General features: G+C 42.7%; 1 protein-coding gene across 1 annotated transcript in view; it reads right to left on the bottom strand.

Moving 5' to 3' along the window:
* Window positions 1-24,489, bottom strand: part of Cdkal1 (CDK5 regulatory subunit associated protein 1 like 1) — a 570,376-nt gene that overhangs the window by 22,906 nt on the left and 522,981 nt on the right. Inside the window, 2 exon segments of the mRNA XM_052727871.1 lie at window positions 8,817-8,981; window positions 11,658-11,741. Of these exon segments, the coding sequence (XP_052583831.1) occupies window positions 8,817-8,981; window positions 11,658-11,741 (249 nt within the window).

Raw genomic sequence — 24,489 nt, 5'->3', positions numbered from 1 at the left:
AAGGAGAATAGGAAGGAACACACCCTCATTTGCTCCTAACACGGTTAGCTGATCTGTTTGAAATTAGATCCACTTTCAACTTAATTATTAAGCCATTTCTTAACCTCATGAACGGAGTTTTCATGTGCTTTCAAATCTGGCCCTGAACTAATAGCCCCTTTCACTTCAGTGGTTTTGGAAATGAATGTTAGACGGGAAGGAAAGCCTTTAAACAGTGTTTTTCTAAGGGTCAAAGCTCTGAAAACACAGGATAGTTTGTACATAAAATTCAGTGCATCTGATGGTTTTGTAGGCCCTTTGTTAGGTAATGAGGCAAGCATACCACCCTAAAAATGCCTTCTTTCTTACCAAGAGTGGCCATAGGATTGGAGCTGAGCTGTCTAGCTGACTCAAGTGAGCCACACATACCGTACATAGTGCTGTGTGTAGAGGTGAAAGGACACTTGCAGATATTGGTTCTCTCCATCCCTCAGGTGGGTCTCTGGATCTAACTCAGGTGGTCAGGTTTGGCAGCAGGTGCCTTTACTCACTGAGCTATCTCACAGGCCCATCTGTGGTTGGTGTTAATGTCATTCTCATAATAGTTTCTTAAGGTGACCTGCTTCCCTTTTCCATTTTGTAAGAAGTCAATGGTTAATGGATGCATTAGAAATTATAGACTAGTGTGTAATTTCTATTGTCAGTTACAGTAAGATCATGCCTTAGTGTAAACCACAAATAATGCTGCTGCTGCTGCTAGTATATGGCAATATTTACTGTGCTAAGCCTCTTCTGTTACATCCTGTAAAACAGGTGCTCCTGTGGGTCTCATAAGCAGAGCCCTGGCCAGGTGAATTTCTCCAAGTTCATACTGCTTGTCAGGGATGGAACAGGATTCAAACCCAGGTTATCAGAATCCTGACTGTGTGCTGTGAATTGCTGCACTGTGTAACAAAAGCCAAAGTAAGCAAAGGACTTTAAAAAAAGTCTACAGTCAAAAATAGAAGCCAGGAAATTGCTGTCCTATGCTTATTACATTCACATGTTCACTATGTCCATGTCTACATTATCCACGTTAATCCTCCCTGAATGACACAATAAATATACAAGAAACACTGTGATTCAAGGAAGTGAGCTGTAGGAATTGTCACTATAATTTGACCCAAACCTGACAGACCAGAAGCCATCCTGATCTTTCACAAGTGGCCACTTCCTTCTTAAGCCAATTCTACCACCAGGAAAGAACTTAAAAAAAACCAAAAAACAAAAAACAAAACCAAAAAACTTTGCAATAAACCCAACTATTTGTTAGCTTAAAATTTAGGAGAAAAAATGTTTCTATCAGGGTGACCCAGCTCTGAGTTCTTAAGTAGTGATGTGGGAACTGGTAAGATGGAGTGCTTTGTGTAGAGGAATCCCACAAGCCTCCAATAGCTCCGCTTCCCTCATCATGCAGGGCCCAGCGGCTGCTGTGGCTGAGTACATAAAGGTGACTAGTCACTTCCGCATCATTTTCTGCCTTACTTTCCTTCTCTTCTTGGATCCAGTGAGCTTAGTCTGCTATATAAAGAAGAATTCTTGGGGTTGGGGATTTAGCTCAGTGGTAGAGCACTTGCCTAGCAAGCACAAGGCCCTGGGTTCGGTCCTCAGCTCTAAAAAAAAAAAGAAGAAGAATTCTTGACCAAATGTTATCAAATAAGATTCCTGCACTGTAAAGAGAATGGAGCTGGACTTTAAAGTATGTGTCTAGCACACCTGAATGGACTACAGCAAAACCATGAGATGACATGGTTGTGGGAGAACTGGAACCACACTGATGGTACAGCTGCCATAAAAAGCAGCAAACTGCTCTTCAAAACAAAACAAAACAAAACAAAACAAAAACAGAAACTGTGATATCATGTGATCTAGAGCAGGGACTTAAGTACACATTTGTGCACCTTATTCCCAGGGAGCAGTTGGTGGCAGTACTCCAGTGTGCTCAGGAGACCGGGCTAAAGAAATGCAGTGGAGTATTACTCAGCATGTAATGATGCAATGAAATGTTACTCAGCCTTTGTGGGGCTGACACGGCACAATATGGACGAAATCTGAGGACATCATGCAAATCACAAAAAAGCAAAGGCAGTACAATGCCACTTTCATCAGTCACCTCCAGTAGTCAGAGTCATGGGGACAGATCAGCAGTTGCCAGGGATTAATTGGCAGAGGGATGGAAGGGGAATTAATGCTTAGTAAGTACAAAGTTAGTTTTATAACATTAAGAAGAGTCTTGGAAACTGGTTGCAGAACAATGTGACTATGCAAATGGTTACAGTGGAAATTTATTCATGTTCATTCTCCCTTCCTCCTTCCTTTCTTATATCATGTACCCAGCCATCTATCCACCCATCCACCATCACTGAACACTAAAACCAGGGCCTCCTGCATGGTAGGCAAGTGCTCTACCACAGAGTTATACCCCCAGCCTTATTTTTATTTATTTATTTTTTTTTTTGAGATATGGTCTTAGAAGGTTTCCCAGGCTGGCCTTGAACATACTACATAGCCCAGGCAGGCCTTACACTATGATCCTCTTGCCTCAACCTCCTAGGTAGCTGAGATTATAGGCCTGTGCCACCAGGCTTGGCCAAACTTCAAATTAAAAAAATATTTATCTGTATGGTGTTTTGCCTGCACATATGTCTATGCACTAGGTATGTGCCTGGTATCCATGGAGAACAGGAGAGGGTGTCGGGTCTCCTGGTACTGCAGTTACTGATGGCTGTGATATGCTTCACGGTGCTGGGACTTGAACCTCTGGAATGGGTTCTCTCAAAGAGCAGCCAGTGCTTTTAACCACTGAGTCATCTCTCCAGCCCCACAGATTTTATGTTGTTCTTGAAGTTGGTAAGACCTGGATGTAAAAAGTGGCTCCTGCTCCTCTACTTGGCTCTTCTCATTTCATGTCTGAGTAGTTATTTATTAGTCTACTGACAGTAGCCTATCATGAGGATAATATGAATGCATATAAGATACTTAGCATACCATTTGGTTCATGATAATCACTCCCTAAATGTTGGTTTGAGATTGTAGCAGAAGTTGGGAAAAACTTAGCCAATGGTAAGGAAGGGTCATTTTTTTTTAAAAGATTTGATAATGGAATATGATTATGTTTTTTAAAGGATTTTTTTTCTAGTGCTGAAGATGTAGTTTAGTGGGTTCAAGGGCCTAGCATACCAGAAGCTCTGAATTTATTTCCTAGCACCAGCTAAAGTGAGATGCTGAAGGCACACATACTGAAACTCTAGATACTCCAGCAGTGGAATCTGGGGAACCAGGACTTGGAGCTCATGCTAGGCCCCAGCCAACTGTCACCTATGCTATACTAGACTCTGTTCCAAGATGACAAAAGAAAAGTAAGACCCTGAAAAGGTCTTCCCCTTTTAGGGTTATTTACTGATAAATTTCTAGAATAAATGATAAATGGAATTCTCTTACAAAGAATTAAGGTAGGTAAGAACACAGATGATGAAGATTTACTAGAAGGTGACAACTGTTCACGATGGGTAATCATGGGATGTGGGATGACCCATAGCTGTTGTTTTGCTAAATGAATGTGGTGTCCAACTGCCCTCTAAACATGTACATTTATATCCATAGATTAATGCTCTTCTCAGCTTTGGTCAGAGAAGCTTGTTTGCAATGGGTGATAGTTAATGCAGAGATTCATAACTGGCCAAAGTGCTGAGAATAAATGATTGTTGAGTGCTCAACCCGAAGTAGGACATCTTTATCACCCCTCCAAGGCTCAGAGAGTATTAATGAAGAGAAGGCAGGGAAGGCTATGACTCTATTTCTTGGGCATGGCATGTTGCACTGATGAACTCACAGTGGTAGTGGTTATCTGTACAAGACTGGCCCATCGGTATTTCATTGTTTACGGAGAAGAGGCTCAAGAGGTCCCACCTGCCTTTAAAGAGCATAGGGGGCAGGTAGAGTCATATTCTCAGCTTTGTGGTCACTGATAAGTTGTACTTGTTCAAGTAAATAATTCCCACTCATGTTCATGCAAGTAACCCTAACTAAATGCAAAGGGGTGCTCTATCCCATGTGTCACTGTATGGTGGTAGGACGGGAACTCTTGGGAAAGAAGAAGAGGTTTGGAGGAAGAGGATAAGATAATGGGGGTATAGTATAAGCAAAGTTTTATATTTACATATATATAATTGTGAAAGAAATAAAAACTTAAAAACAGATCATGTATCTGCCAAGATAGTACACATGTAATCCTAGTACTACAGAAAGGAGTGTTGTGAGTTTTGGGCCAGTTTAGGTTACATAGTGAATTCCAGACCAGCATGGACTACACAGTGTGGCCTGATCTCAAAAACAGGACTAGACAAAACAATTCCATATCCCTAAAAATACTTCACTGAATCACTCCCAGAGTTTCTGGCTTAGCAAGCTGGGGAGAGCAGGTGTGGAATCTGTGTTCTTCTACAGCTCAGGGATAATGCTGGCACTGTGAGCATGGGGACCACAGTGAAGAATTGTCATCTTAGAATATATGTCACCATCCCTTCCTCCACCTTAAGAGCACAGTCCCCTGGTGTAGCTGTTCTATGGGGAAGGTCATTCATTTGATTTACATTAGTCTCTGAGCTCAGATGCCTTCACTTAAATTAAACATAACATCTTCCTAACTCAACCACACTTCCTCAACTTCTTTCTTAAGTTGTGGGTGGCATTTGACTCCCGTCTTCCCTAAAAATAGTCAGACTAATTGTGTCTGCTTTTCTCTCCTCCTCCTCCACACCTCTAATAAAGCTGGGCAGAGCGGGGACCGACATTTCTAACTGTCTCGATGGTACAACACAGCTATAAGCCCGGTTTCTGGGGAAACTGAAGCAGGGGAATAGGGACAGGATGAACTCAGCAAATGATCAAGACCCTGTCTCAAACTAAAATTTATAAAGGTGGGAATTACATAGTAGAAATCTCGTATCATATGAGGAGGCCTGGGTCCAATTCACAGTGCTTCAAAGAAGAAGAAAAAGAGGTTTGTCTCTGTCCTTGTCCATGAAAATGTAATTTCTGAGAGACAGCAACTCTGGTTTACTATAGTTCCTCTTTCCATCATGCTCTGGGGGAATCTAGTCATTATCTAAAGTAATAATCTTGATTTTTATTATATTTATGGAATTCCAAGTTCTTCCACATGGTAGTATTGAGTCTACTTCTGTCAAAATAGATAGTTTAGTTCATTGAATAGTAAAGACAGATGGTTCTTTAGTGCCTACTCTACATTACCATGTTGTATGTGAGACACCAGGGTTTGGGGAGCTCAGTGATAAGAAGAAAGTCATTAAGTGAATTACAGATCATATAGTCAGGCCTCCTACCCCATTGCCTAGGCTTCCCTAATCAGCTGTCCCTGTCACCAGCTCCACTGAAGGATGTCAGCAGGGCCTGACATGCAATGGAGTAAGCCCAAAGCACAGGGCTAAACATGTAAAACATGATCTGAGAGATGGCTTAGCAGTTAAGAGCACTTAGTGCTTTTTCAGAAGACTTGAGTTTGGGTCCTAGCACCCACATTAGGCATTTTACAACTACCTGTAACTCCATCCCAGGGGATCCAATGCTCTCTTTGGGCCTCCTCAGGCACCTGCATTCACATGCACATAAACTCATGCAGGCACTCATCTGTATATTAATAATTAACCAGAATGACCCTGAAATTCTCAATTAAGGAAAGACACTTATTATTGAAAATAATTCTAGCACAGCAACCTTCTTCAGATGCTTTGGGTTTCTCTCCCTACACTTTTTCTCTTTTTAGTTGTGGTCTTAGCTGTGCAGCCAAGGATGCCCTTGAACTCCTGACCCTGGTGCTGCTGCCTCCCCAGTGCTGAGATAACAGGCACCATGCTATCCCAGGTCTGTTTACATTTCTTTACAAAGTGTGTAGGAAGGGATCATTCTAGAATGAAAGAAAAAAAAAAGACTAAGCAGAAACCTAGGAAGTTCAGATAGCTACAAATTCTGATAGGATTGGCTCTTTGGCATCATCCCTGCCAAAGACAAGAACCCATTATCATGGCTAGAATAAGCAACAACAACAACAACAAAACAGAGACATTTTTCCCGATGTCTCTTCACCCTGCTCTTTGATACAACTATATTTGGGGAGAAGAGAAAGAACTATATGTATTTGGTAAGGAAACTTACCAGCAGAACTGAATTTATTCCTTTATCAACACTGTGAGGTGGATATTTCCCTCCTATTCAACATTCAGACCCAGAACTTTGAGCATTTTAGACCCAGGGTGCACTGGTAAAGCCAGGTGCATACCCAGGTCCCTGTGACCAAACTCCAACCACACAGAGCTAGGTGATTCCCTAAATCAATTCCAGAACCTTTACCTGCTGTCAAAGAGCTCAACATGCCTGAGATGTGCTTACCACCTGCTTGAAAAGCCTGCAACTCTCATGCTCCTTTCCTGCTTGCTTTGGTTCTCCTGTTAAAGAATACAGTGAATCACAGAACAGGTTCACCGGCAAAGCTTTTTGATTCTGGCGTGTTGGTCATGTGTTTAAAGATGGGCAAATAGAGAGAGTAAAAGAGGAAGTCACAAACAAAGATGCAAGAAAGAACTGCATGATATTTCCTCTAACCCCACCTCCCACCCCTGCCGAGGAGTCCTTACTCGTCATTTCAGGCATGTAAAATTATGCATTTATATAAGCCCCAGGGAAGCTAGGAACCACATGACCTCATCATACCTGGCACGATGAGCTGTTCTGTGCAAAGGTGGGCTGGTGGCAACACTATTTCCTAGGCTGGAAGAAGGGAGAGGAGAGGAGACAAATGGGCCTCCTAGAACTGACGTGGGGCTGGACTTTCAGAAAGCACAGGGTGTGCAAGAACAGTAGAATGGGCTGTTGTTCATGGAGTACTAACAAGAAGGTTTAGAGCTTGAGCCCTGCAAGAGACGCACATGTGAGAGCTAAGCCAGGCAGGGTCTGTAAAATATTCCTGCCATTTGTTGTCAAATTCTTTCCAGTACAGCAACTGAAAATCAACCACATAGGGCTGGAGATATAGCACAGTAATAGAGGGCTTTCCCAGCATGCATGAGGCCATGAGTTCAAGCCCCAGGATGGCAAGTAAAGAAAAAATAATCTCTTAAAGCACACTATAGGTTAGCTAACTTCCTTGAAAAATATTCAAAGAATAAGCTGAGATAATCCAGTCGAATCTCTAGCCATTTAATTTCAATGCCAGAATACTGTTGCTTCCAGGCCATTCTCTCCAATTTCTAAATAAGATTAAAAACAAAAAACAAAACAAAAAAACCAAAACCCCAAAACAATGAAAAGAATAACTAAAATACCTCCCAAGCCCCAAACAAACATCAGTGATTTTGTTTCTCAAGTTTTAACAAGATGGTAGCCTCAAACTGGTTACAGCAGTACATGCCTTGTAATCCTAGCACTTGGGAGGTAAAGGCAAAAGTATTAGGAGTTCAAAGTCATCTTCAGCTACAAAGTGAGTTCAAGGCTAGTCTAGTGCACATAAGACCCTGTCTCAAAGTAAAAGAAAATAAAATAATGGTGAGACAGCTCAGTGGATGAAAGCACTCGATGTATAACCCTGAGGACCTGAGTTCAATTCCTGGATCTCATAGTGTAGGAGAGAACCAACTCCCCAGAGTTGCCCTCTGGCGCGCACACACACACACACACACACACACACACACACACACACACGCACACGCACACGCACACGCACACATACATGCATGCAGAAAGAAAGAGATAATAATGATGATGATAATACTACTACTAAAGTGTGTGCACACAAAAGGAGAAAGCTGGCATGGTTCTGACACATGCTAATCCACGTCTCTCTGTTGTGGGTCAGATACCATATATAGGTCCCCTCCTAGGCACTAGCCAAGCACAGAAGAGGTGCCGCTCTTGTTGGACTTGAGCTCAGCACCATCATACAGAGGTGGAGGACACACATGCCACTATTCCTGAAGCAAAGCCATACTTCCGTTATTTTAATTAGGATGTCTTTACTATGCATTTGAACTAAGAGATACAGAGGTAAATGGTGTAGGAACTGCACGGGCAGATATGTATCAGTTATCTTTTTCCCATATGTTAAGTCATTGCTATATACTTTCATGGGAGGGGGTGTTTAACAATTGTGTTGAAGAAAGGACATCAAATGATGCTTAGAAATGTGATACACATTTTCATTTCACACTCCATCAGCTTTTACAACTGTAGCTCAATGAAATGTGTGAGAGAGCTTGGCAAACATCCATATTTACCAAGGTATAAAACAGGGGCCAGGTTACTTTTTTTATAGAATGAAAAAAATGTTTAATTTTCACTCCACAGGACTCAAGTATATATGCAGCTCACACTAGCAAGAGGCATCACACACAGCTTAGTGTCTGTTCACCTGTAGGCTTTAACTGTATTACAAACAGCTTTGTCAGCAGGGAAACATCGGGTCCTCATCCCCCTCCCTTCAGGATCTATGATACAGAAACATGCTGGATCTGTTCACCCTTGGTGTTGAATCTCTTACCTGCAAATAATGGCTTTTTGCCTTCTGCTTCTGGCCTGAAAAAGGAAGCAGTTTATTCCCTTTATGGGCAGAGAGGCAAAAGGCTACATCAGCAATACCCAGCTGCACCTCTAGATCTCCATCTGTCAGAAAGGAGCAAAGCCTGTGTGCCCTTAAAACGGGGACCGCACATGATCAGAGATGCGTGGCACAGGGTCACTGCCATTCTGTCAGCAGTGGGGGCGGGGGGGAAAGAACCTTAACTTACCCTTGTCAAACCCGAGACTTCGCCCTTGGCCAGCGGCTTGCTGATGGATGGCGTGTAGATTTTGGTGTCCGATACTGGCTGTCCTTTCAAAAAGTGTTTTCCTGATTCATAAATGTCTACTTCAACCATTTTCCCCATGAATTCAGGCTTCTTTGGCACCAAAACCTTAAATCAGATTTTCAGAAATGAGAAGTTTTTAATGTCAGCTAAAGAACAATGACAGAAGACTTCTTGCTCCCCACACTACTCTGCCCACCAGTAACTTCGTCCATCAGCACAGTGTGGTTGTCACAATGAAGAAGGAAAATGATATGCCACTGTCAGCTAAGTCCACACTGTATTCAGATGTCCGCAGAAGATTCTGCTGTACGACCCCATTACAGTGCTCTATCCTCTGGCTGCTCAAGGATTTGGAGCCCAGGAGAGTGGTAAGGCTTCTTTGGGAGAAGTCAAGGGGCCATAGCCCCAGTGCCTCCATCATCAGTGTGCTTTCTTGAAGCACACTGGCAGTAGCCTGGGAAATTCCCCAAAGCCAGCAACCACTTCTGGACTGGCCTCGGTACTCTGCCCTTGCCTGTCCTGCACAATGAAGAAAACGGATTCAGAAATAATGAAAACTGCACACTTCCAATACTTTCCAATTTAGTTGTCAGGAAAATGGTTAGGAGATGCTTCAAATGAAGGCCTCGTGTGTGTGTGTGTGTGTGTGTGTGTGTGTGTGTGTGTGTGTGTGTGTGTGTGTGTTCATCTGTGCAAAAGGTCAAGAGGAAGGACATTTCAAAGCAATTCTTTCAGGAATACAGCACATTGCTGTTTGTCTAAATGACTCCTCTGGCTAATGGCCGCCTTTCATGCCTTTTGTTGTTAGAAAAGAAATGTGTTTGTTAGTCTCATGAGCCAATCTCTGTACAGAAGCAGTCACTCTGAAGGCCACTTTAGCTGGCTCACGGGGAACTGTCAAATGGCTCTTTCTGCTAGAGATTGCTGATAGAGTGATAGAGGTCCATGTTTTTTTACCTCAGCAAACACCTCCTCTTATTGGGACCCTACAGGTAGTTTGTATGCATTCTGTCCCCTCACTCCTCCGCTTTAGCACTGTAGCTACCTGCCAACCTCTTCAAGTCAGGGTCCAACATAAACAGGCCAGTACTAAAGCAATAATCCCTTGATATTCTGATGCAATCTTATTTAGAAATAGAAGTTATGACATCTTTGAAAGGTTAGTTATAGAGACAGAAAAAGGGGGAGGGGGGTCAGGAAAGGTCAGGGAAGAACCTGCAGTCACCACACTGGGTGTTGGGCTTTCTGAGGTCAGCTTTTATAATTATTGCACACACACACGGCTTCATTAAAGGGTGGGGAAAAGGTCACCTGGAGGGTGGGTGACGCATGGCAAACAGGCCAACTAAAAGAGCATTAGTATCAGGCTCTTTTAAATTAATTTTTATAAAGTAAGAAAACCCCTAGTCCAAACTATGTCTAGAAATTTTGGTGCTATTCAAGGGGAATATAAGCCTTCTTGATCTGCTGTCTTGACCTGAATGAAGGGCTCAGTGTTTCTCGTCTTCTGCCACCCTCCCTCGGGTTTTAATAACTGGAGAAAGCCCTACTGCCTTACACTGGAGGAAGCAGCTAATGAGGCATGCCGTTTTCTTTTAGAGGCAGGGGGATGGTTCCCTGCTGAGGCATGAGAAAAGTGAGGGAAGAGGCAACCAAAACACATCAGGGTCCTCCCCAAGGCTGAGCAGAGGGTTGGCCTGCATAGGAGAACGGCTCTTCCTGAGATGGCGACAAGAAGAGGTTCAGCTTAAAGGTGAGGCACAGGGCTCCTTCCTCAGTGCGTCTACTTGGGCTCTGAGGTCCCACCTCGGAACTGCTGCCCAATTTGACAGTACTCCACATGGACAGGCAATAGTGAGGCCTCTTTACTGCTTTCTAACTGGAGTAATGCTTTCCCTTGCCCAGACCTATCTGAAGGGCTCATGTGGTACTTAAGAATCCCCAAATTCCAATTCCAGTCATGACCCAGAGAAAGAAAAAAAAAATCCACTTCTCATCTGATGAGAAAGAATAGAAGGATAGGAAACACCATTCGACATTAAGGAAAATTAATATGACTCAGAACCATCTGTGGCCATCCCACGATACTCTGAGTGTCTCCTAAGACACATTTCCCATTGTCCTCCTTGGTCCATGCAGGGTTCTTGCCTGAGGGAAGAACTCTGTAAGTCACTTCTGACATGCTTCCCTCCCCCACTGGGGACGTGAAGCCCCAGGTACTGACCGAAGTCAAGGGCTTCTAGACATGCATGTACAGCAGCTGTGTTTGTTTACTGGGTTGGTAGTTTGGTTTTAATTTAGTTTCTTTCTTTCTTTTTTTTTTTAATTCTCCTTTGCTAAAAAGGCTGGGAACAGAAGAGAAAGGGCCTATTTGGACTCCACTCAGACTGATGAGACACTGTGGAGGCCTTATAGGGTGAAGCAACTTCCCTCGGAGGGTTTTAGAGACCACCTGGGGGTGCCTTGGCCAGGCTTCCTCACCTGCAAGTGAGAGGGAACATGTCCAGTTCACTCCGATGTGCTTCCCGCCTTCCTTCCGAAGAGGACCCCATCTCCACTTGCTGTGTTAGCTGCTGGGCTCCCAATGCCCATACACCCAAGGCTGCCCTACCCTAGACTTGTGTGGCTCAAAGTACACCCAGTGACTGAAGGAAAATCAGAGATCAACCCCCTGCTAGTCTGGTTCTCTTGATTCAATCCTTTCTTCTTCTTGTCCCCTTCACTTAAACTTTCAGAACTGGTCTCACTTAGGAGAAAAAGGTGAATGCGAATGATTCTTACCTGCTCGTAGAATCGATTGTGTGCAACATAAAACTTGGAGTCAAAGGATTCTTCTGTTACTAGTACTTGTTGTCTTTCACCAATCTGTGGGGAGAAGAAAAGACAGGGGTCAAGAAGCAAGAATGCCAAAATACCTCTGTGAGTTCAAGGCCAGCCTGGTCTAGAGGGAGTTCCAGGACAACCAGGGCTACACAGAGAAACTATCTTGGAAAAAAAAAAAAAAAAGGATTCGAAAATAAGTATCAGCCCATATAGTGTCCTGGACTATAGCTGCTTCTTGAATTTAAAGTAGGCTGCAGATGGTCAGTTGTTTAACAGACAACACTGCGCATAACTCATTCAAATCTCTTGAAAAACATTAACTATGCAGGAATGTAAAATCACCATAGCACAAACTCATTTTTTACATGACTATGAAACAACTTGATCAGATTTCTTTCTTCCACACAAGAAAGATACAAAAAAAAAGCTCCTAAAATACACCAAGATCTAAATATCACTTTGTTTCTTGCAACAAACTTACATAACAAGCCAGAACAAGCTGCTTCTAATCCAAATGCAGGGAAATATTTTGGCAATATGGAAGAATAGTAATAAACATTAATTTGAGTTATAAGGGATATAACACTAAAGAAAATGCACCCAAAACTAGTCATTAGGGGTTGCAGAGATGGTTCAGTGATTAAGTGTGCACACAGCTCCTCCAGAAGACCAACATTTGAGTCGGGCACCCATATTGGATGGCTTATAGCTACCTCTAACTCCAGCTCCTGGGCATCTGATTCACTCCTTTGGCTCCAGGAGCACCTGGACTCACTCATGTGCACATACCCCTTACACACACACACACACACACACACACACACACACACACACACACACTATTTTAAAACCCACACATAATTTAAAAAACAAAATTAGTTGTTAGGCCTTGCACCTCAGTGTTGTACATGTTCTATACAATCTGAAATTATGACTAACTTGCACAAGTATTTCCATAATAAATATATTTTTCTCTGTTGTAGGCAAGTGTCTCTTTGTTATAGCTACAACTCCATGTCATCGTTTTTTCTTTAAGAGCAAACATGAAAATTATGAAATTTGCTGATCAACTAATGGAACTAGAAAACATTATACTGACTGAAGTAACCAACATCAGACCCAGAAAGACAAATGTCACATGTCCACTCATAGGTGGATCATTGGATTTGTGTGTTCAGTCAGGAGAACCTGTAGGATCCAGAAAGCCAGAGGGTCACTGGCAGGGAGTGGGGAGAAGGGCCTTAAGGGTAAGAGGATAGTAGAAGACAGATGATGTGAAGGGGAAAGGGGGGATCAGGGGAGGGAAAGAGGGATGGGAGGGTAGGGCAAAGGAAGAAGAAGGATGATCAATACTAAAGATGTTTGGAAAGGCCATCGTATTTATAAGCTTCACACACACACACACACACACACACACACACACACACACACACACACACACACATTCATATAAAAGAGTTTAACTGGAGTTACCCTACACAGGGGATAATGTTCCCCCCTGTGCTGGATAGGTTTTTGCCAATCTGGCACTAGCTAGAGTCACTTGAGAAGAAGGAACTTCAATTGAGAAAGTGCCCCCACCAGACTAGTTTGTGGAAAAGCCTGTGGGGCATTTTCTTGATTAATGACTGGTGTGGGTGGGCCTACCTTACTGTGGGTGGTGTCATTTCTGGGTAGGTGGTTCTGGGTGTATAAGAAGCAGGTTGAGCAAACCATGGGGACCAAGCCATAAGCAGTACTCCTTTATGGCCTCTGCATCAGTTCCCTCCTGCAGGTTAAGGTCTTGAGTTAAGGCCCTGACTTTCACGGATGATGGACTTACAGGTTGTACAATGAAATAAAGCCTTTCCTCCTCAAGTTGCTTGTGGCCATGGTGTTTCAGCACAGCAATAGAAACCCTAAACAAGATACCCTTAAAGGCCATAGGTTGCCAAATAAAAACCCAGTGCCAGGTATGGGATACCTCCCCTTGAGAGATGTCCTAGAGGCTCCCAAAACAATACAGGCCATAGCCATTGTTCTTGGTTGCCCCACTTGAACTTGATGGTAAGTGCTATTGCTAAAGACACCACACACCTCAATCACAGGACATGGAGAAAACAAGTTGGTACTGAATAGGAAGCTTCTCTGACACCGAGCTTTCATAGTATTAGTAGGTGCTATATAGGCTGCCAGGAGAAAAAAAAGAAATCAACAGTCTTGCTCAGCTGTGAACCCTGTGTACTAGAATGATAGGGGTAGCAAGATATGCCAGGGTGCAATAGTGGTACAAATGTTATAGAAGTAATCTCTCTCTCTCTCTCTCTCTCTCTCTCTCTCTCTCTCTCTCTCTGGGATTTAAGGCTCACTCTACAGGAGGAAACATTTGCCTGGTATTGCTAATCTGACCAAGAATTCATGGTTTGGGGAGCTCACAGGTCCCAGAGGAGAATCTACAACTACTATTCTGCTGAATGGACATAGTACCAAACTGCCCTCAAAATTAATATCTTTATACACAGAGATTAGTGCAGCTCTCAGACTTCATCAGAGAACTTTCTTTGTACTGTGAGTGGTGGTTAAAACAGAAACTCTCAGCTGGTTAGTGTACAGAGAATGAGTGTCAGTGGAGTGCTTAGCCACAAATGAGACAGCCATCACCGACCCCCACCCCCAGCCTCAGGCTCATGGAACAGTACAGAAGAAGGGTTGGAAAGACTGTAAAAGCCAGAGGGAACGGAGGATGGGAGCAAACCAGTGTCTTCTGGGCATGACAAGACTTCATGAACTCATAGCAACTGTAGTTGTTGGCACAAGACTGGCGCAAGATCAGGCCGTTGCATTCTAGCACAAAGTGGGGAAGGGCTCACAACCCCATCTCTGAGGAGCTACTGAGAGTTGATTCCTTACGGGGAAGGGAGAGTTGATTTTCTTTAAGAGTGTAGTCCCTGGTAGGTCAACCGTGCTACAGTGGATGGCCTCAAACCCAGGAGTATATGGGCAGAATAAAGTGGACTCTGGGTAATTAAGAGAGGACACAAAGCTGGGAGAGGGTGGGGAGGAGGGGTGGATCTCTGAGGAGTTAGGGAAAGAAATATGGGATGAGTATGATAAAATAAATTGTATGAAAGTCTCAATGAAGTAATAAAAATACATTTTAAGAAGCAACCAACTAATGAGTCTGTTAGGTCTGTGTTTCCAAATTATGCAGCCATTTTTAAGGACCATAAGTTAAATCAGCCAAATAATGGTTAAAGAAATGTGACTATGCTCCCTCCCAATTGTCATTTCCAAGTTTATTCCACTGTGAAATGTATCATTTAAAGGATCAATTACTTAAAAAACAAAACTCAACCTTGTCAAAAATGTCTGCTCCATCAAATGAGCTGTAAAACTGCCTGGAATTGCTTTTGCTGTTGCTACTTAGTAAACATACCCCATACTGGCAGGATGATTTTTCCCCCCCCAAGAGGGTCCTAGTCTCAGTTGTGGGGACTTGTCACTGTGTTCAGGCAGTTATCATTTAGGAACCATAAACACAGCTGCACTGAACAGACCACCTAACAATTAAAAAAACAACAGAGTAACCCCCCACTCCCTCTTACATTGCCAATACCTAAGTATACCCCAACATGCCATCTAGCTTACCACCCTATTCAAAATGCAGTCTCCTTAGCCAAAGGCTGCCAGGTCTCTGATGATTCTTTTCTTTTTTTACAAGACTAATCTCACCCCCTGAAAAGAAATGCACACTCCTATAATACATCTCTTTAAAAACAATCCAAATAGACCCCAAGGAAAGTTCCTCCAATTTCTACAATGAGCTTCCATTTCCAGAGTTCCATTTATCAAAAAAGACTGGTAAATAGTAGGTTCCATGGGTGTTCATTCTTCTGGAGAAAGCTGGGATATTTGCACACAGCTCACAGTGTGAGTTGCTTATGACTTTGGATAAGTACCTGTCAATGGTTCTTAAGGTAATCTGCAATTAAACTTCATCTAGCTAGCGTTAACACTGTGAGAACATTGAAGGTGTGTGCTATTTGCTGTTTCTGTACACTTGTTTTAATTTATGTGGCCAGTTGTTTCATTTCATGTGGAGATAAAAATGCTGACAGTAAAATACAGGAATACAGTAAAAAAAAAAAAAAAAAAAAAAAAAAAAAACCCAACCAAACAACAACAAGAAACCTTGTATGTTTATGGAGGCAGCTGGGATCGTGATCAATCAGAGAACCATTTATAGATGAGCCTTTAACTGTCACTTGCCAAAGAGGCTCAGAACTGTAGTACATGGAGATGGACAGTAAGTAGCAAGCACCTTTCTCCGCCACAGACCTTGGGTCACTGCTGCAGCTCTTACGGTTCCCAGAGGGTACTGAGCAAAAGAGAAGAAAGTTGAGCACTGATGGGAACTGCTGCAGTGCATCCCACCTCTAAGAGTCACAGTAAGAACTAATTCGGCTCCCCTTTGTGATTTTTATGAATGAAGACTTGGACTCTCCATCAATCACAACCATGAAGAGAACTGATTCCTTCAAGTCATCCTAGAAGCAGCAGAGGTTGAGGAAGGGCATTTCCAAGAAGCACTTGGCTTTGGGAACAATAAAGACCTTCCAGATTTGTCATATTGTATGTATTTTATATTTTTTTTAATTAATCTTTCAATGTTGGGTATGGAATTTAGGGCCTAGTACAGGTCTGGTAAGTACTCTGCCGCCGAGTTGTACCCTAGTCATCAAACCTCATTTTAAAGGAACCATTTGTTTATTATGTTTCCTAAATGTGATCCCTCCCCAAGTCTTTAATTCCATTAAAGACTTATCTATCAAGATTTACAATGACCAGCGTGATATGTCTTATCATGAGTGCTTCTGCTAGCAGAGTGAGGAGGCCCTGCCCCCAAGATAAAAACAGGGCATCTGGCAGGCTGGGTCAAGCCACAGGCCTCCTTAGGCACATCAGACCACACCTCCTAGCTACTGAGCAAGCAGCAGGGCTGATCCATGAGAAGGGACCAGAGCTTATCTTACACAATGATAGAGCATGCACTGGGCCTTAGCCAGCACCAGGCCACATGTCCACTCACCTGACATTCTGCTATGATTAGGCCTTCTACAGCTTCCTCCTTTCAGTGACAGAACTCTGCCAAAGGGCTAGAGCCACCCCCAGGAATGCAAGGTCATGTTACTCTGCAAAATGATGAAACAAAACAAAACCCTGCACAGCCTATAAGGGGCTGGACACCATGTTTCTTGAAAACCCTCCATGGCAGCACAATACCATACTCAGCCAAAAAGAGTTGAGCTGCCCCTGGTCAATCTATAGGAAGTTCTAAGGGTGACTTCAGAACAACCGTGACATTCCAGGACAGGAAGAAAGGCATGGTGGGACACGGAAGGAGCATGTGATCTAGCAGCACCCAAGGGAGATGGAAAAAAAAACAACCAAATAGACTCCACAACACCTGACCCAAAAGCACCCGGGGTGCTACATGTGTGGGGAGGAGAGCAGAGTAGGGTACAGGGTGTCTGTCAGCAGATGATTGTCAAGATGAAAGAGACCTGTCTGTGCTTTGACCTTCACTTCTTCATGGGGAGCTGGTCTAAGGGAGAGGGCCGAGAGGAGGAATTAGAGGACCTTGGCACTTGGCTCCAGAGCCTACCATCAAGTGCTTACAACTGCTGACAACTGCAGTTCTTGTGAATCTGATGCCCCTTCTGGACTTATCAGAACCTGCACACACATGGCACACCCACACCCACACACACCTCATAAAACAAAAACATAAATAAAAATTAAACGGAAGACTTTGACATCCAAGTTTTATATCATCTTTTACTCTAGATCTGTAGTCAGGAACTGATGTAGACACAAGGCTTCACGGGAGTCTGACAAAGGAAATCGTGTAATCAGCCTGTTTCTTTTCTCACAGTAAGCAAGTGTATACAGAGAGCACCCGAAAACGACCGCCATTTTCTTCCTGCACTTAGACTACTCACTTCATCTTTAATGCCAACCAAAGAGCACTCACAAGTCCCTCAAAGGGCTACTCAGGACCTAAAGCCTGTCGGAAATTTAACAAACCTCTTTAAAACAAACAAACAAAAAACCTCAGAAGTTGGGCGGCGGCTACGCACACCTTTAATCCCAGCACTCAGAAGGCAGAGGCAGGCGGATCTCTGAGTTTGAGGCCAGCCTGGGCTACAGAGTGAGTTCCAGGATAGCCAGGAGTGTTACACAGAGAAACCCTGTCTTGAAAAACCAAAAAATAAAAACCAAACCAAACCAAACCAACAATAACAACCCCTCAGAAAGACGCCTCTTGTCTTTCTTGTTTTGTTAGTATGTAATTTACAGTCAGTTAAATAAATGTTTTATTTAATGTGTGACCCCTTGGAGCTGAAGAGTTTCGCTTAGCAGTATAAGCCCGAATTTGGGTGTTTCTATGGCAAACTCAGTTTCCCTTCACAAACCTTTGATCTTCAACACATCTGCCAGGAAAACACCCTGCTACTAACTGGGAAGCAAGGGCTAATGGGGCCCACTTGCTTGTTTCTCAATTCAGCTCTTTGGACTTTCCAGAGTGGCTCCTGGTCTTGGTATCTACTAAATATACTCTGCAATTTATTCATCAAATGTCAGTGGAGAAAGCGATTTTCCCCAGGATGGACAAAACTTCATTTACCTCATCTTAACCTAACTTTAAAAGGTCACTCTGTGAAAGATGAACTATAAAAAGTCCTGTAAAGCTATCTGTTTAAAAGATTGGATGATAGAGTGAAGTGAGGACAAGTGTGCAGAAATTCTCACAAGAGCCTGAGTGAAGGGGGGACCTCCAAGGCTGCTGGGAAGCACGGTCCTTACCCATGACAGTCAGTTTGGTCCAGTGGTCCAGGTCTTGGAGAGACCAGGTAAGTACTTTTAATCTCCCCCTGCCTGCCCCTCCCTTCTCATTTCTCTATATCTTGCAACTAAGACAGAAAATAACAGAAAATAAAGCCAGTATTTCCCCTAGACAGAAAAACAAAAAAACCACCCAACAAGGCAGGACCAAGAGAAAGAAGTGAGCCGACTCTCTGTGCCTCCTGATAACTACAACTGAAAACTTGGCTTCCCGGACACCATGCTGCAGTCCCTGACTTCTCTTGAGTATAGAAACCCAGTAGAGGGCAAGCAGAAAGCGATGCTTTTCAAATTCAGTCCTGTGTAGCTTTCAGCCTGTTACATCACCAGAGGTGTGTCACCAGCGCCACAGCTTAAGATTTCCCAAGTGCTGAAGTTGAGGGTAGCATCAGTTCTAACGGCACGGCTGGGCTGGGAACCTGGGTAAACACAGGGCACGCTAAGAAAGCAGTGGTTCCGCACAGAATCTGCCTGCTGACAGAATGCGCCCTCAGAACGACCCCATTTCCCCCATTTCTTCTCAAACAACACTGTGAAATACTGTAGGAAAACTTGGAGAGAAAAACTGAAAACAACCGCAGGAAGAAAGAGGCTGTTACTCCCATTCAAGATGCAGCTGGGGTATTCCGGTGAGTGTCTTTGACTTGGTAAGAGACGGAACTATCTGAATCCTCTTTATATTAGAAAAAACAAGGGGGGGGGGGGCTCTAAACTCATTCGAGCTTTACCTGCACACTGCATGTGAAGTGTTTCCTTTACTATTACATTTTCTCTTTTTACCTTTCTGTTATGTATCAGGCTTTCTTTTGGGCCACCAACCAGCCCCCAAATCATGATATGAAGACTTATTATTAGTTATGAAAGCTTATCTGATTAGTTATCTGATGCTTGTCCCGACAGCTCTTAGAACTTAGTTTAACCAGTTTCTCTTCATCTCTGTGTTGCCTTGGGACTTTTACCTTTCTTTCATTCTGCGTGTCCTACTCTCTGCTTCTCATTATCTTGCTGGCTGGTCCCGGATAGCTCCCTCTTCTTCTCTTTTCTCTCTTCTTGAGCCTAGATTCCTCCTCCTACTTATTCTCTCGGCCTGCCAACCCTGCCTATCTCTCTACTGCCTAGCTATTGGCTGCTCAGCTTTTTATTAGACCAATCAAGTGCCTTAGGCAGGCAAGGTGAAACAAATGCAACACATCCTTACATAGTAAAGTAATGTTCCATAACACTGTTGTATTTGGAAAACCCAAGAAGTGAATTTGGGAAGTAGTGTCAATGTGATTTCTATCTTCAATTCTGGGTTGTAACAAGTTCCAGAATTTCAGTGTGACTGTCAAACAGAACAAAAAATAAATGTCACAGAACCCCACAAAGGTCAGGGTTTCTTTGGAAAATTTGTAAACACACACACACACACACACACACACACACACGTGAGAGTAACATACATCTATTACTTGAAAAGCTGTAAGGTGGCAAAGAAGTGATCTCCTGAAAGAGTCTAATGATTACTTTTTCTCTGTTGGGCTTGGAGACAGACTCCTGAAATTCCAGGGCTTGGGTGGCTGAGGCAGAAGGCTTATCACAGGTCTGAGGACATATGGCTATATACTGAGCTTCAGGCCCGCCTAGACCACAGTGTGGAACCCTCTCTCAAAAACAAAACCAAATTACATTTTCTATCCACACTTGTCTCCAAAAAAGACTGGAGATTAAACCTTATGTGCCTAGGATCATTTATATCACAGTCCTAATCAACTTGAATTTTATCTCTGTTTGCTCTACAAAATATTATGACATGCTACTTCTGTGGCTAAGTTTTTTTTTTATTGTAGATAATAAAATACAATTTTTCTACCTGACTGACTTCTGAATGCATGACTCTGGGAAATGTCAAATGTCTTTCATTAGCTCCAGTCAAATTAAGTTTAGCCCTCCAACCCCCAACCCCCCAGCTGCCTGGAACATGTTAAACACAAGGCTGTGACCTTAAACTGTGGAATAATATTTCTAGTGTCTGTGCAGAAGCCTGCCCTCACATACACCTTTAGACTAATTACTGTAGTGTGCTGTTGCCAGTGAACCACTGTAATTACACTTGGAGAAAAGCATGGTCTTGTTCTCTGCTAATGAAAATGATAACCTTTCCATTTTGACTCATCACTCACAACAGGCAGAGCATTCGACGATGGATCTCCAGGTACCACTCTGTTTCCTGACTGTTTATGCACACTTCTGTGTGCTCGCCTGGCAGGCTCTGGAATTAAAGAACCAGGCATATGTGTACTAAAGAGAGTCAACAGTGATAATAGCAATAGCATTAAATTTTAATACCATTCTTACTGCACAGTGCCATTCTGTAATGGAAGAGGGATGCAGCACAGGAATGTATGGTAGAAAACAAGCAATAAGCCTCAGCCCATCAGAACCCACGAAGCTAGCTTGCAGTTGCCTGGGCTACTTGAGGGCTCATAAGAGATGATGACATTTATTTTTAAAGGAACTTGTGTCTAATTATGAAAAAATGATAAAAATATTTTAAAAGACATTATTCTCTGTGTGGGAAAAATACTGTTTAGCTATGCTTATTAACAGGGCTAATTTTATTCAAGAGGGAAAAGAACACTGCTTTGAAGCAGAATGTCTGTGCTTTTAAAGTCATCTATATTTGCACACAGATTAAATGCTATGAGGATCTCACTGGCTCTATAATTTCTTTCTTTTACTCAGAAAAAAACTAAATATGAAGAAAGTCTGAAAAACAGGCCCTTCCAAAGTCCTTTCTCTCAAAATGACACAGGACACAGAAACTACCCTCCAGACAGTTCAGGCTGACAAAGCCACTCTGTCAGCAGTCCCAGTCCCTTTTCCTGCAGTGGCTGGCTCATTTTCTTTTAGCCATGTGACCACCCTAGCCACAAATGCGAATGCTGGTAGTGTCTTCAGAGCTGGAGGCCAAACCTCACCTTTCATTCCGGAACTGTTTTCACCTACCACCAGAGACTCAGCAGGTGACCACCCAGGACTGCTCCAGAGAGGCCTACACCTCACCTGCCTAGACCTGGCATTTGAAGATCTTTAGAGACTTAACTAATTGCTTGGCATTGCAGAACATTTCAGGATACCACCTCTAGTGCTTTAGTGGAAGTGTGTGTGTGTGTATGTGTGTGTGTGTGTGTGTGTGTGTGTGTGTGTGTGTGTGTGTGTTGTGTATGTGTGTGTGTGTGTGTGTGTTTAATTGTGGCATTGATGGACAGCATGAGATCTACGTTGTCCAATAAACTCACACAATTTTTTTCTTCTTATCACAGACTTGGCACAAGTATGTCAACTCTATTTTTCTAAGCACAAGGTAAGCTCTATCATGTCCAGGCAGTACGGAAATGTGCTCAGAATTCATAACTGAGTTGTTTGGCTAGACATTGGCAGTAAAATCTACCATAGTATCTTATTAATGGAACTATACTAACCTCATATGAGATATGTAGATAAGGTTCTCTATTCCTTTTAAGATTTATTTTTCTTTTGTATTTTAATAATGTGTATATGTGTGTGCGGAGGTATCAGGGTAAGGGATATGTGTATGTCTGTGTGGGTACCTGTGGAAGCTAAAGGCATAAGATTCCCCTGAAACTGGTGTTACAGGTGCTTCTGGGCCATCGGACATGGGTGCTGGGAACTGAACCTGGGTCCTCTGGAAGAGCAGGAAGTGCTTTTAACCCCTGTCCCCCAAAGCTCAATCCTAAAAACTTGACTCTTGACCCACCTCCACCCTACTGATCTTTCCCACTGGTCCCCTTTGCTCATTACTTGGTAAGTCTGGACCAAGTTTCTTGACTAAGTATCTCACAAAGGTACAGAAATACACAACATACTCTGACTAGTTTATTTATCAAGTATACATGAGAAAGATGAAAAAAGGAGTAAGGAACTATGAAGTGACTGAAAAAATCTATTTTTTTCACAAAACATTTTGGCCATAAATGTTATCCTGAGCTATCTCTAACTATGCACATTTTAATTAATTCAAATTTTGTATAAGTGCTATGGTGCATGTAGGAACTTGTGGGAGTTGTTTCTCTCCTTCTATCATGTGGAGTCTTGTGCAGCATCAGACTCAGGTCATCGGCTTTACCCACTGAACTATCTTGCCAGCTGTAAAATGCCAATGTTTAGAAGTGAATGCACAGTGGTTCCCTCTTGTCTGTTTTTATTTCTCCCAGTTTCAGTGACACTTAGCCAACCTCAGTCTGAAAAATCTTACTTGAAATTACACAGTGATCTGAGTAGATTGTGTTGTCTGGTAACCTCCTGGTGTGTTCCACCAGGACATAATCATCCATTGTTCCCAGGATCTACACAGTATGTACCATCTGTCCATTAGTACACACAGCACAATGAGGTATTCTGAGAGTGATTGAGACCACTCATATATAATATTTATAATATCATACTATTATAATTTTATTATCAGTTATTTTAATTATTAATCCCTACTGTGCCTTATTTGTAAATTCAATTTTATTACAGCAGTGATATAAAAATATAACTTTCCCTTCAAAGGGGATAAACTTATTGTGGCCAACATGAGTGACCCTGACTAGGAACACAGACTCAGGGTACTCTAAATTCCATGATCCAACTTAGTAGTCCTTTGATAAAGTCTTACAGTAATAGAATGAAGAACATCATAAATCAAGGTACTTTTCAAATCCACTGGTGGGTATATCAGGTAGGCGGTTTAAAGCAAAGTGGGAGATCTCACCTATAGGCTTTAGATGCTATCTGAGGACATGCTCAGATTTTTGATTGTGGAAAACATGGATTCTGTTTCTATATTTCAAAGGATTTACTTAATGGTCACAAAGATGTTAGGCCACATACAGTGGAGAGTAATAAATGGCTAGTAAGAGCACTAAAAATCACCTAAGACAATTAGGCTCTAGACTTGGAACATTCCAAACCTTCTGTCACCACTGAAGTTCTCACCCATTTCTCATCCTTAAAGGAGTTGAGTGGAAGGAGTCATTCTCTCCAGGAACTTCTGTATAATAGGAAGGTGTGTGTAGGAAAACTTTACAATATATTTAGAAGTTGGTACAACCTGGGTTTCAAGGGTCCACCGATTGATCTGACTGTATCTCCAGTAGATATGGGGTTTACTAAATGAGCAATGTGGCCATCAAGTTAAAAAGATTTTCAAGACTTCAGACTTATTAGTTACATCTGAGATGTAACACAACAAATGGTATTTATTACTTGTATAAATATTATATATTAGCTAGAGGCTCTATGAAACAGTAAGAAGACAATGAATGCTACCAACAGAAGAATGAACTGTTGAAAGATCAATTCAAAACACACACAAATCAAAATAATCCAAGTCATGTGAAAATACTTCTACCTTGTTCTCAGCCCAAGGAATAAACACCAGATAAATATCCATTTCTCCACAAATGGTTACAATGAGTGAGAAGAGCTGAGAATAAATTCTCAGATTTATTTCTTGCCATGTGCACTCATAAGGCATAGATGTGCCAAAGGCTCCTAAATAGGCCATCTTCTTGGAAGACACTTGTGGGAATTTTGTTTCATTGATAACACAATGAACTGAGAAAAACAAAGTAAACAAAAGACACAAAAAAGGGCAAACCGGAGTTGGAGAGAGATGGAGTTTATGGAACCTGGTGGTCTGTAGTCACTGTCCGCCAACCTGCTGCTGTGCCTCACTCATTTCCCAGAGGTGACCACCGAAGCCATCAGACACATGTCAGCAGTGCAGGGCTCGCGGGAATTCAGAGGATTCAGGTGTTTAGAGGGAAGGAGGTGTGGGTGTGGTTGGTACACTGGACATTTTCCAACTGCAGTGTAGGAAGTAGATTTCAAATAACTACATAGAGGAGTGACGGGC

The sequence above is a fragment of the Peromyscus californicus genome, unplaced genomic scaffold (assembly GCF_007827085.1).
Source record: "Peromyscus californicus insignis strain IS unplaced genomic scaffold, ASM782708v3 Scaffold_8__1_contigs__length_139910024, whole genome shotgun sequence".
Taxonomy (NCBI): Eukaryota; Metazoa; Chordata; class Mammalia; order Rodentia; family Cricetidae; genus Peromyscus; species Peromyscus californicus.
The sequence above is the reverse complement of the archived record's forward strand: the minus strand, read 5'-3'. Positions and strand labels throughout refer to the sequence as shown.